The following is a 13664-nucleotide window of genomic DNA, read 5'->3' as shown; positions in this document are numbered from 1 at the left end:
TAAAATAAAAGTAATAGTCATCAATTGTTACAACTTTATTATTATTTTTCAAACCAAAATCCTGTATAATCAAGGTATAAATTAGCTCAGACTAAGAAAAATAATGCATCATATCTAAAAGCCATCTATCTATCTTCACAAGAACCATCTCACTACCACACCTTGCTTTAAAGTCCAGCTGCTATAAAAATGGGTTAAAATTATCAATCATGTGCCCAAAAGTCATTACTGGTAAATTTAATTACATTTTATTATTTTTTACACAGATTTTATACACTTGTCTATCTAGTTTAACATACAGTTAACTTTTTGTGTTTTTCTATCGCAGCTGGACTTAAAGATGAAATGGACACATAATAATTAATCCTTGACTCTATCATCAATGTATTGCTTACCTTTACATTAAGGGGATTTAATCCTCCCTGGTGCTTCTCTAAATATTGACTTAGATCTGTATGCTGAAATTTGTACAAAAAACAAACACACTTAGGTATGCTGTGATATTTTGCAATTTAAATAACAACCTTAAAAGAGTTTTTTACATGACACCTTTGATTATTTTCAAAATGGGCATTGTACCACACACTGAAACTTAGTTTCATATTTTCAAACAAAAACAGAATCATTTGCCTATCATAATTTAAGATAAGAGATAGTTACAGAATTGCAATTAGGTTATAATTTAATGTGCACTTTATCATATTAGTAACAGAATCCACATATCAAAAAGTTTACATACCACATATTCAAATACAAAAGTTAATGATTCTCTGGTGTGGATAATATCATGGAGAATCACAATGTTGGCATGTCTGAGACCCTTGAGCAAGGATGCTAAAAAGAAAATAAAATGAAAGATACAAACAGTGAAGAAAAGATTCATCAAACTTAAAGATTATATTTCAAAAGGTTCATTCCATTTAAGTCCTTTAAAACAATCACTGTGAGGATAATAAAATTTTTAAAAAAAGAAAAGAAAATGAAAGATACAAAAAGTGAAGAGAAGACTTATAAAACTTAAAGATTATATTCCAAAAGGTCCATTCAATTTAAGTCCTTTAAAACAATCACTGTGAGGATAATAGACCTAATGTCTTGTTTATGGTACACACTGGACAACTCATTTCATAAGCTGTAGCATTATAACACTGGCATCTCACCTTCTCTAATGGCTGTGAAGGGTGCACCTTCCTCTTCTTGCAACCTAATTTCTTTTAATGCCACTATCTGGTTTGTTAAGCTGGAATTACAAAATTCAACATATCTTCTATAATATCAATAAAAATAAACCAGTCTTCATAATGAAAAATAATATGGCAAATCTTTCATTTGTTTCTGACAATGATAAAATTATAAATGTGTCAGTTGGGAGTTTGATATTTTAGAAAATGTTACAAAAAGATTTTAAAAATTGATAGCATTAGAGTATTGACAAAGTGCATGTTCTTACAACACAATATGCTGTGCACAATATGCAGTTTCCACAAGTGAGAATTTTCACAATAAAAGATTACAATAAAATGGTTTCAAAGTATGAATCCAACTATACCAATTTTCAAGCTTTTATTTTATAAAGATATTTTAATAATGATCAATCAATTTCCAATATATTATGCATTGACTTACTTGCTAAGACCTTTGTACACTGTAGCATAAGAGCCCTCTCCTAACTTTTCTAGCTTTTCATAGGCATCTGCTTTTCCAAATGGAGAATCAAGCTGAAAATTGAATTAAAACCAATTATAAAGTGTATATACTGAGCATCAAAAGTATTTCTTTCAAATAATTGAAATGAGATAATTATCAGCATTGTGTACCACTGAGTTAAAGAGGAACTTTTTTTATTATTTTATTATTATTATTATTATTATTATTTATTTCATTCTATTTATTTATTTTTTATTTTTCCTGAGAGAAAATAAAAATATGGACTGAAATGTCACCAAAGAGATTCTTTATAGGACAGAAATAGAAACAAATTTAATGGAAAAAGGAACTTCATATCCCATAGAGCAGGACTGAGTCACTGTAATCACAGATGTGACAGACAGTAATTTTTATGTTGTTAAATCCATGCCAGGCAATCATCTAATTCTTGTTAAGGCCCATCTTCTGAATTCATCCATTTCTCTTAAGACCAAATGTCACTGGATAAGTAATAAGTTTCTCTCACGTTTTAATTTTGTTTTCCTCATCCAGTACAGTCCACTGGAAACTACTGACAATGGCTTAATTGCATACAGCTCTACAAATTTAGTGCCTATTCCCAATAACGTCCAATTAAGTGACTAAATCCAATTTGCTAAGATGCTTTTGTGGTGCAAGTCATGCATTTTATTTGGTGCTCTACTGGCTTTCTTTTTCAAAGGAATCCTGCATCTTAATGAAGGTTGTTTTAGATGACATCAGCAAAGGGAAAATTGAACTAAGGCATTTGCATAAAAAACAATTTATCTATTCAAGGAAATCCCTAGAGAAGTTTCATCCTTGTCAATCTAATGCATGCTCACTGTAATTTTCTGAGCACCTACCAGAACAACTAAAAAACCAAAAGCTGGGTAACATGCAGCACTGCTATACAAAATAGGAAAGATAGTTCAGATATTCTGAATAATAGATCCTTACTAGTATACTATTAAATATCTAAGATATTCATATTTTTTGTAAATTCATATATTTTCCCAATTTTTAATGGCTTTTATCCAGGGTTTTGCCAGGATTTTCAGACAGGCTGTCCAATATTATGGTATGACCAGGTGTGGGTGCCGGGGAGGGGGGGGGCTATCTTAGAGACTAGAAAACATGCAAATATCTGTATGAAGTGGGTATAACTTTAAAAGGGGAAGTTAAATTTATGGGGACTTAAAGTCAATAAGATCTATACCCCTTTTTCTTATTAGATCTGTCTGCCAGCACAGGTAAAGCATTGACATATTTATTACAATGTGATGTGAAATGCCTTTGCAAGGTTATGTTGTGTTTAACTCTCACAGAAAGTTAAACACAACATAACCTTGCAAAGGCATTTTATCCAGGACTTTCTTATGATGTGAATATGTAAAATACATTCCTCTAATAGCGATTGTACTATTTAAAGAAGATTAAAGCCACTTTATATATCATGGGCACAGCTGAAACCCAGAAAACTAAATGTTTTAAATAATTTAAATAAAGCATTTTGAAGCTTATTTTAGCATTTATATGCAAATTTATGTTTCTATAGTATTATGGATGATAAACATGCAGCGTATGCAATTAAAGTATTGACATATCATTCTTCTTGTCAACTACTGCAATGAAAATATATATTGATGTCAGCCTATGTGAGAAGCACAATATTTCATTGTTTTGTAAGCATGCGCTGTATGTTTATCGTCCAAATGCCCGAAAGTAAGAAAGTCCAGGATAATGTGATTCAATTTTTTTTTTTTTTTGTCATTTTATACTCTCTGTGAGAGGCATTACACTCTCCGTGAGAGGCATTTCACCATGTCTTGCTATCATCCCTGTGACACTGTGTAGGCAGGATATAAAATTTTCAAAAATGAATGATGACGATACTTACTCCAAAACTTGAGAGACGCTTTGGACTGAATTTGCCAACATAACAGCATCCTTCGGACCTTGGCCGCCGCCGCACCTCCAAGAGCTGTGATTCTATATCTGTCTCCATTGTAACCAACATATCTGCTGCAGAGTAATGTCTCCTTACTGGACTTTTTCTACCTCCAGCTCCTGCAAAATGTATCATTAAATGTCTTTTTGAGCAGCAGCCCCAAGTAGGAGAAGAAAATGGATGGAAATACTGACTAGACTGGATAATAATCTTACCTCAAGCTCATAAAAATCAATTGATGAAGTCTTGGTTTCATTTACAGTCTTAATAAACTAGCACACATAAGGAGACAGAAAAGCACAAATCAAGCATTTAATCAACATAGAAATTATCAGTTCTAATTAAAACTCCAGCATTTATTTGCGGGTAACTTATTCAGTTCCCCGTTCTTCACTTCCTTCAATATCTTTTATCATGATAAGATCACTTGAAGCAATCTAGTGTAGAAGATTACTGCAAAGTAAGTGCATTTGGCCATATTTTTAAACTGCTTTTATACAAATCCTTTAGATTTGCAGGACTGTATCTTGTAAAATGATATCTATGCATGAAAAAAAAGTGTTCAAAAGGTATTTTCTCAAAAACTATTGCAAGAGCTTACAAATGAATAAAAAAACTTATGACCATAAATATAGCTAACTGCTTGTTTTAGCAATACCTGCTGAAAAAGACCCTATGCCGTCAAAATTGTCTTTATTGCTCCTGACCCCTTTTTTCTTTGCAACTATGCTCAAAATAAAGATTGCTGCTTTCCATTTTTCATGTTCAGCAAAATTAACACCAGGTGTCTCACCTAGCTGCACGTGTTCTTACCTCTTACGGCAAATGAGCTACGAGCCAATGCAAATGTTGACTTAATTGACAACCTTGTTACTCCAATTACCATAATCAGAAATACAGTCTTTTTAGACGCTGCCACCAAATACCACGTCTAGCCTCTAGAAACATGCTTAATGAATTTTACTTGTTTTTCAGTCCTATTTGCAGTCTTTATAATGATGCTCTGTTTCTTTTAAAGTTCTCACAATATCTACTATTCCCAAATCAATAAATAAACTCAACTGTTGAGTTAGTTGTCAATTCCTGGAGAAATCAGATAATATTCTGTCTCAAATATGTCAAAAGTTGCTCATAAATCTTTAAAAGAGCCAGTGAATTTGAAGATTACATCTTCAATCAATTCTTAGAGATCGCCACTTTCTTTTGCAGCTACGTGAATAATGGATGGCATAAGTAAGTAAGAGCAGAGATGAGAGACAATAAGGGTGTTTTGGACTGGAACAACAGCAGCTGCATTCACACCCTTGCATGTGTCTAGATGACAAGCTCAGCCCAAAGGACCATGTGCAGGTAACACTTTAAGCGTCTTTCACAGACAGAGGCGGAGAGTAAAGAGCATGAGGAAACAAGAAAGAAAACATGGAGCAGCTGACTCACAACAGTTCCATGCTGACAAACCCATCTGTGTTTCAATCACCTCTTTGAGACTAATATATACCACTAATGACATCATAAGAACAGCTGACAAAGGACAACATTTCGGTTAATGGCAACCCTTTCTAGGCACATTTTCAAATTAATGGAAAACTCCTTATAATGCATTCATATATATTTACTATATTATACTCGACAAAAAAATATTTGCTACCAGTAATGTTAATGTATTATTCTACAGTTCATTTCTTCATTATTCAAATTTTACATTGTCCAAACTCTTCTTTTTAAAAAAATATGCATGAATGACTAAAGACATGTTCACATACACTACTCTGTGGCATTCCCTTCATGACATCAGTCACATGTAAGAATCAGGTGTTCACTAGCTCAGCAGTAGGTCACTCGTACAAGAGAATGTTGTAAAAAAAGCACACAGATTGCCTAGGTGACAGACTCCCTAGACAAAAACTACCAATCCTTAATTCTTAAACATTCTTGGAAATCTTACTATGAAATATGCACATCCACTGAACAATCCAATCTGGCTAGTGATTTTGATAACTGATTTCCAGGAAATAAGACCTAAGCTTCCAAGATTCCACCATTCTGCAGACTTTAGAGCTTATTCTTCACTTAATTATGTTTTGCCAGTTATTTTGTTGAGTATAAAGGACATAATATAAGGGCTCATTCCCAATAAAACTATAGTTCTACATAAATCTACTGGGCATATGGTTGAATGCAGTCATAATAACAGTTTAACATATCTCCTCCTGGCATCGTGTAAAATACAGAAAAGCTGGTGATATTTTTGAGTGCATTGGAAACAAAAGACATGTTAATCTGATTGCATTCAGCAAGAGTACCTGAGGAATTAGAATGATCTATGTAGAATGATAATTTCATTGGGCCCTAAGGCCCTTTTTACAATAAGAGGGGGTTATTCTTTTTCACAAGCCCTAGGATAGAAGATAAATATATTTTGGGTCCTAGATGACCCCAAATGCACCACTCAAAATCTGGTCTTCTTTCATAAAAGCAAGGTTATTAAGTTCTCAATCTTTCACACTATTCGGCATGAAATTAAATTTGCCTTAGGGGCGCATTCAGAACAGATGATCCGCGGACTAAATATGACCGACCCCACTTCAAAAACGATACCGCTAATTCCATGATGGTCTCCCAGCCTCAACATGTGCTGTTGCTGCAGGGGCCTAACAATTAAACCTCGGAGCTGAGATTTAATGGCATATGTGGAGGTGGGATCAGCCATATTTAGTCAGTGGATCAGTTAGTCCGAGGATCATCTGTTCTGCATGCTCTCTAAGACCCCATTCCAAGAGATTTAGACCGATCCAACTAGATCGACCTAACTCCCTGGGGGTTCATGCTAAATAGCTGTCAGCCGAGCAGGCACGAAAGTTAATTACCCCCTTACAGCTTGTAGTAGGCGGGACAGACATTTAAGCCGGATTATCTGACAGTAATCTAGTGAGACTCCCCACGGAGATAGATCGATCTAAAATCTATGGGAATGCACCCTTAGACTGCATTCAGATGAACCCATCATACTAGCTGGACCAACCCAGGATTCTAACTAAAGTGCATTCAGTGAAATCAGCTTAGTTGTCTGACACACCTCCTCAAGTGAAAGAGCTTCTGAGAGCCAAGTGCAAACTATAGTTCATTATCCTCTTGCTGGTCAAAGAGGCGTGTCAGACAATTAAGCTGATTATATTGACTGCACTGATGCAAGAATCCTTGCAGAGTTGGATCGATCCAGCTAGTACGCTGGATTTATCTGAATTCTCCCTTAGACTATGAAAATGTAACTCAGACGGGATAAATAATATACTAAATGCCACTAATAATACATGCATTTAATATAAAACATAAATGATAGTAAAGATTGAAACAAAAAGCTGAGTAAATTTTACCTCACCAACATTTCTAACAATGCACATTCTTCTTTTACCTCTAAAATTCCGTGCTTACAATCTTTTCAGTCCTGATAAAGATCAGTTACTTCCAAAGCTTACCTCCCAAAAAGCACCTTCCTTTACCCAATCTGTAGGTGAACAGGTAACTCAAGACATTCTGGGACAAATAAACCTTTTCTTGCCAGATCTAAAACCAGTCGATTTGAAAATCTAACAGCAATAATATAAATGAAGTGACGATATACTTCCAAACAAGAATTGCCTGATGCTGTAATTCATGCAGTCTAGGCACTCCAAATAAAGGCAGTATTTCTTTTTTTCCATCTCTTTACTATGTCATTTATCACATATCCAGAGGCAGTAGTGGAAGTCTGAATTATAGCTATTCCAGAAAGGAGACACAGCTGCACTTATAGATTTCTTCATCAAACACAGTCATGATTTATGGGACAAATTCATTCCACACAAACAATGCCTTCAGAAATTGACTTTTGATCTTCTAAGTGGCTACTGAAAAAACATCTATTTCTTAATGTTAAACTAATTAACTAAAGTTAACCCATCTCTGTCATTTGTGTTTCATTTAAAATCAATAAGAACAAATTAATGATGAGGTGCCTTCCTGCTTGTTGGCACAGTTATCTGAATTTCCATCCATAATTTATTACCATAAATTGGTTAGAAAATTTAGTTTAATCCTTATGTATTTTAAAACAACATATTTTTTTGGTGAAAAGCACATAACATTTTTTCAGAAATAACATTATATTTAGACTTAATGAAGAATTTTCCCATCTTGAATAAATGTAATATATGCTCACAAGGGCTACCTACATGCAAGAAAAGAAACATTTCAACAGAAGAAAATCCATCATCAAAGGTCTTAAATTTCCAAGTACCTAACCAAGGATATAATGGATTTCTGATATTACAGATAGGATCTTTCAATATATGCAAACATCAAATTGCCTCAATCCCAATGAAAAAGACAGAAAAACATTTAAAAAAATTTTCAACCAGGTCTTACCTCAGAAACCAGTAGTATCAAATCATAAGATTACCTGCAATAACAATTACTTCAAATGAAAGATGTATTGCTTTTATCCTTCTATTAATGGATCTACTATCAGTAAACTTGACTACAAACGCATCAATAAAACTTATCAGGATTACACCAGCTTTCAAGTTGTTCTCACTGCTACAGTCCTGTAACAGTTTCAATAAATACTGCGTGCGACGATGTAAATTATACAAGGCATGGTGAGAGAACATTCACCTGTGTTTTGAAGACACTTAAAACAAAGCCACGTCGTCAGTTCACTAATGTTTCTTCTGCAAACAGATCTCATGTTTCAAATGTTTTGCATGATACTGAGGTAACACGAGTAAAAATGGGGTGTTCTGAAAACGATTTCACTAATCTCTTTATTGATTTGCAGTCTGACACTCTAAATTAATTCATCCTTTAGATGAACTAGTTACTGAACGTCATCCTATATATCTGGCACCTAAGGGTCCTAAATATGGGAAATGTATATAACCATCAAACAAGTGTGTTTTCCTATTTAAAACTAGCCCATCATATGAAATAATGATATGATGCATCTGCTTACACAAGTTATCTCTCTCTAACCACCCAAATGAAGAAGGGGTGTAGGTGTGGGTGGGATGGGGTGGGGTGGGGAGGGGAGGGGAGGGGCAAATAATTCTGTTAGCCTGAAATAAAACTCATGTCCATAACTTTTTGGGAAGCTCTCATCAGCATCGATAGTACTGAATGCTTCATTTTTCCAAATGCCCCTGAGCCCACATATAAATCATATAATCAAAAAATTTAAATACCAACTAAAGTGCCTTTTCAAACATACAGGTTATGGTATTTGCACCAAAGGTCTATAGACACCACTTAAATGCTCAGTGTGATACCAAATGTGGTATAATGAACTGTTTTCTTTAAAATGTCACTTATTAGTCCTCAGGAGGGAAACAAACCTTTAGTAGAGGTTAAACAGAGCCAGTGTTTCAGTGCACATTATATCTTACCTTCAAGACTAGGACCTTCTTGATCTCCATCCCATCTTATGCAGTCACACAATCTCCAATTCTAGTTACTACTTCCAGTCCAGTAAAAAGTTGACAGGACAAAAATTACCATTATTTCAGATATTTTACCAATATCCCCTTTGGCATATAGACCATTATCATGCATCTTAACTTATAAGCGGTTTATTACTCTAAATTTTAAAGCAACAGCAACATTATTTTGTCTCTCATAAATGCACTAGTTGTCAAGACAAGTCCTAGATGGACATAAAATGGTTCTACATATCTGTCTTCTGTAAGCAGATAAGGATTAAAGAGATGTTAAAAGAAAAAAGAATTTAAAATTCAAGGTACGTTAATCCCCCTTCTCTCTAAAACATTTCCACAGAAATCTTGTTCTACAGTGTATTTCAGACAGTGACTCATTTTCCTTATCTTACAAAGTCTACTTGGTTTATAGGAATTGGCAGACATGCAGGCAAACCTATGTTGATACTCTGAAACTAAGATTGCCCTTTCTTACATTTTTTTTCTGAGCAACTGCATGAATGTTTGGACATTCAAACCAACCACATCCTAGTCAAGTGCTTTAGCCTTAAAATAAAACCATAATAGAACCAACATAACACATTTTTATTATTTCAGCCACAAATCAAATTTATAGTAAAAGCAACATTTAATGTTTTTACAAAACTCCAGTCTGTCAGCCATAAAACAGAGTAATTGTTTGTAGCTCAAATTGCAGTGGCATAATTCAATTTCATAGGAAGCTGTTAAACAATTGAATTTCTTTTTTCTGTACCAGGTTAACCGGCACACTGGGACTGACACCTCAATTAATTAATCTAATACCATCCCCAATACAAATGGGAAAACAATAAGCATGGGAATTTCACAAAGGTATATCACACACAGGACAGGTTTCTTCAGAATTGCTGAATTTTTAAAATATTTTGTGTGAAGGCGATTAGGTGATTGTGACACCACTACTATACGATTCTACTAATGGTCTACTGTGTTCTTCATTGAACCTTCCTGGTACCATCTCCACTGTTGTTAGGTGTGTGATTAAAATAATGTTGAACAGCAAAATAAATAGAAATATAAGTTTATCAAACAAGAGTGCATGCATGCGTGCATGTGCGCCTATTTGTACGTGTGTAAATACATACTCACTTTCCTCTCCAATTTCTCAAGGTCACCAGTAGTGTCAAACAACCAACAGTGACATGTCTTACCAGCAGGTCCTCTATGTGACCCTAACTGTTGTCTTCAGAGATTAGGTTTTCTATCAATATTCAGCTGTTCGAAAACTGTCATGGTACAGGTCATTCGGCAACTTCTAAACAATTTAGGACTCAGGGTGATCAGGTAAAGGGTGGCATAAAGCATATTATCCCCCCTACATCACATACAAGAATCAAGTTGTAAAAGTCGCACATTTATCAATTCTACAAAACTGTTAAATAGATGGCACTTTAATAGCACTAAACCATGGCAAAGACATAAAGGTATGATTTTCAAAGAATTTCATTGAATGACAAGTGCCTTCAAAAAGCCTTAATGTGTTTTACATGCCAGGCATTCACAAGGATAATTTACCAGAAGAGTCAATATGTGGGACTTAATGCAGAAATGATTAAAAAATCATTCATGGCATGTTATGTTTCCATGAGTTTACAATGTTGTGGGTGATATCTTTATGTATAGCCATCATTCAACATGGACTCCAAAGAAAATCCATAAACACTGGTAATGGATGGCTGACTCTGATTAGTTAAAAGCAATTAATGCCAAGTAATCCACAGTTTTGAATTGATCATTAAAAAACTATAATGTGACATTTGGAAGGCATTATATTATAACCACAGTATTTTATTGCATTTCAATTATTTATCAATTATCTTTTTTTTTCTGTGTCCAGGTCTAAAAACTTGAAAAATAATGTGGCCCTGGCAACATTTCAGCTGTCAACTATGAGAATAATAATAGGGACCGTTCCCAGACCCTATCATACTAATGCTGGATCGATCTATCTCCAAGGGGAATCTCACTAAATTGCAATCAACTTACACAGCTTAGATGTCTGTCGCGTCTACTGAAGCTGGTAAGGGGTAATTAATTATCATTTATCAACTTCAGTAGGCATGCCGGAATCTAAGTCGCTTAAGCCCCCGTCACACTTATTCGGAATCAGCAGGAATCAAGCTTTTTTTTTTTTTTTGCAAGGACATTTATCATTTTTGACATATTTTTCAAAAAATTGATCATTTTTAATTATGAACACTAAGGATACAAAATAATAGTTCTTCTAAGATTTAGCCAATGCTACTGCACACTAACTCCACAGGGACTCTCCCTGAATGCCATGAGATTAACAGACTAACACGCCACCTTTTGTTTCCAAATTACAAGTATATTCACCAGCTTTTCTATATTCCACTCAAAGCCAGGAGGTGTGCTGGTCTATTTATTTGACTCCATTTAGCAAGAGTCTCCATGGAATTGTGCAGCTTAACGAGATTGACAAAATTCTTTGTGAACTGTCTATAATAATATTTTATTTAAGGTAAGGAAAAACCCTGAAAATTGATCTTCAGGATTGTCTTAATTAATAGATATAACTTGGCAAGCTGTATCTATTAATTAAGACAATCCCTTGTCAAGCATACATCATTAGACAAATTTAACAATGCAAGTCTGTCTTCAGTCTCCCCCCCCCCTTCCCCTTACAAAATTCTTCATAGAAACACATTTTTTCAAAAAATTTTTTTAAGAAATCCACAGTTAAGTCAACATGCCACAGCCACCATGGTATGGAAGGTTACATGTCCCACACAAGAGAACAGGAAATCAGGAGATCTAATGCAGCATGCAAGTTAACATATGATATCGTGAGAAACCACCCATTCAGAAAGCTTTGCATATAAGTCTGTCCCCAAATTTTTACCACAGAAATTTTGCACAAATATCGAGTTTCAAATAAATCCAAGTTTTTAAAGATTTCAATATATGAAATTTTGCTATTTCTTCTGTCTTTAAAAAGTTTGTATTTTTAGAAATGTAAAGTTCACTGTTTTGGAATGTTCTGAGGGAAAAATTGTAGAAGGTATCATTCTTTTCTTTTTATTGCAGCTTCTGATGACTAAATAAATGGAAGCTTACATGATATATGCTATCAAATAGCTCAGTAATGCTCATCATCTTGGAGTGCGTTTCAACACACCCATCATTGTCACAGAATAAAAACAACCTTCAAGTTAAGTGTACTTCCACACAGTTGTTTCAGTATCAAATTAACTCGTTTTCCTACTAAAACAACAAAGTTATCATTTCAGACTGGAGTCAGAAATAGTGCCACTGTCAGTTGCACAACACTTAAATCTCCTATTAAAACAATTTTCTTACCCACATCATTGCTAGGCCATATCCATATCTCTCAAAACAGGACTTTTAAAAGGGATGCTGCTACCACTTACTCCATTCCAATATAAAGCTTGCAGGAAATCTGCTGTTCCTACCCACACACTGCACTCATTACGCTTTCCCCAGTGAAAAACAAACTAGCTAGGCAGCTCTCTCAGCATGTATAACTCACTGCCAATTTTACCTCACTAATTTCTGGACCAGCTCTCTTCATGTCTTATAATCACCATCACACTGCACTTCTCAGTAAGTTTCCCTACTACAATATGTTTTTCTATGGATGCTCCAACTGGCTGGCAGTCCCGTATAATCTCCACACAGGCTCCAGTTGGATTAAACTTTTTCATGTTCTGGAGCAAGAACCTCATTTTTGTCTGAAGCTCACAGCATGAGGGTTGCAGAAGACCAACAGTATATTCTCCAGTATGTATCTAATCAATGCTGGCTAGTGAAAATCAAACTCGATGAAGAATGGTTAATGCCTTTTGATTAATTTCTGGGAACCAATTTTCTCAAGAGATAAGTCCTTGATCATGTGACCCACTCAAAAGCATATATAAAAGGATTGCTGGGATCAAGCAATAATAGCAAAAGAATTTTGCATTGGCTTAAAAGTAATTTATCTTCAGTAACAGACATTGCAAACAGTTATTTTTGCTTAAATGCTATCAATTTCAATCAAATATTTGATCTGGGTGAATTATTTAAAAACATAGTGCTGAAAATTAAGAATTCCAGAATAAAACATCGTTATCATCTCCCCATCCAATTTACCCATAAAAAAATGCCTATCCAGACAAGGATAATGTTTTTGCACACATTGAAATACATACTGTTTCCTAGTTTGTCCTGGCAACCAGAAGCTATAAATAGAAGACAGAAATACAAGAGATGCTTTTTTGTGGACATAAGTTACACCTAATTCATATAATCAAGAGACCATGTGCTGATAGGTTTTCATCATAAGATTTTTTCCAGAGTAGTGAAGATAAACGTAATCAGTATGACCTCAAACTACATGAAAAAGTTCAACACACATCAGCAGACAGTACAGTGTATTTCAAGGAAAAAGAGATTAACATTTAGCATGTAAAGGATGAAATAATGCAGAACTATGTAAGTGCTGCAGTGAGAGATAAATGCGAACTTTAAAAATACGAAACCATTGCTCCATTTAATACTAATCATCACAGCCTGCCACG

At 34.6% G+C, this 13664-nt stretch overlaps 1 protein-coding gene across 3 annotated transcripts in view; it reads right to left on the bottom strand.

Moving 5' to 3' along the window:
* LOC106172398 (cyclin-dependent kinase 14-like) overlaps positions 1-13664 on the bottom strand; it is a 39771-nt gene that overhangs the window by 6318 nt on the left and 19789 nt on the right. For all 3 annotated transcript variants that reach the window (XM_087004799.1, XM_087004801.1, XM_087004800.1), the window contains 5 exons: positions 3566-3735; positions 1627-1718; positions 1161-1240; positions 740-834; positions 396-458 (listed from right to left, as the gene is read on the bottom strand). In XM_087004799.1, the coding sequence (XP_086860925.1) occupies positions 396-458; positions 740-834; positions 1161-1240; positions 1627-1718; positions 3566-3735 (500 nt within the window). The remainder of the gene's footprint in view (positions 1-395; positions 459-739; positions 835-1160; positions 1241-1626; positions 1719-3565; positions 3736-13664) is intronic.

This window comes from Lingula anatina, chromosome 2 (genome assembly GCF_051362555.1).
Source record: "Lingula anatina isolate TDL-2025a chromosome 2, LinAna3.0, whole genome shotgun sequence".
Lineage (NCBI taxonomy): Eukaryota > Metazoa > Brachiopoda > Lingulata > Lingulida > Lingulidae > Lingula > Lingula anatina.
Note: the sequence above shows the minus strand (reverse complement) of the source record. Positions and strands in the feature narration are given on the sequence as shown.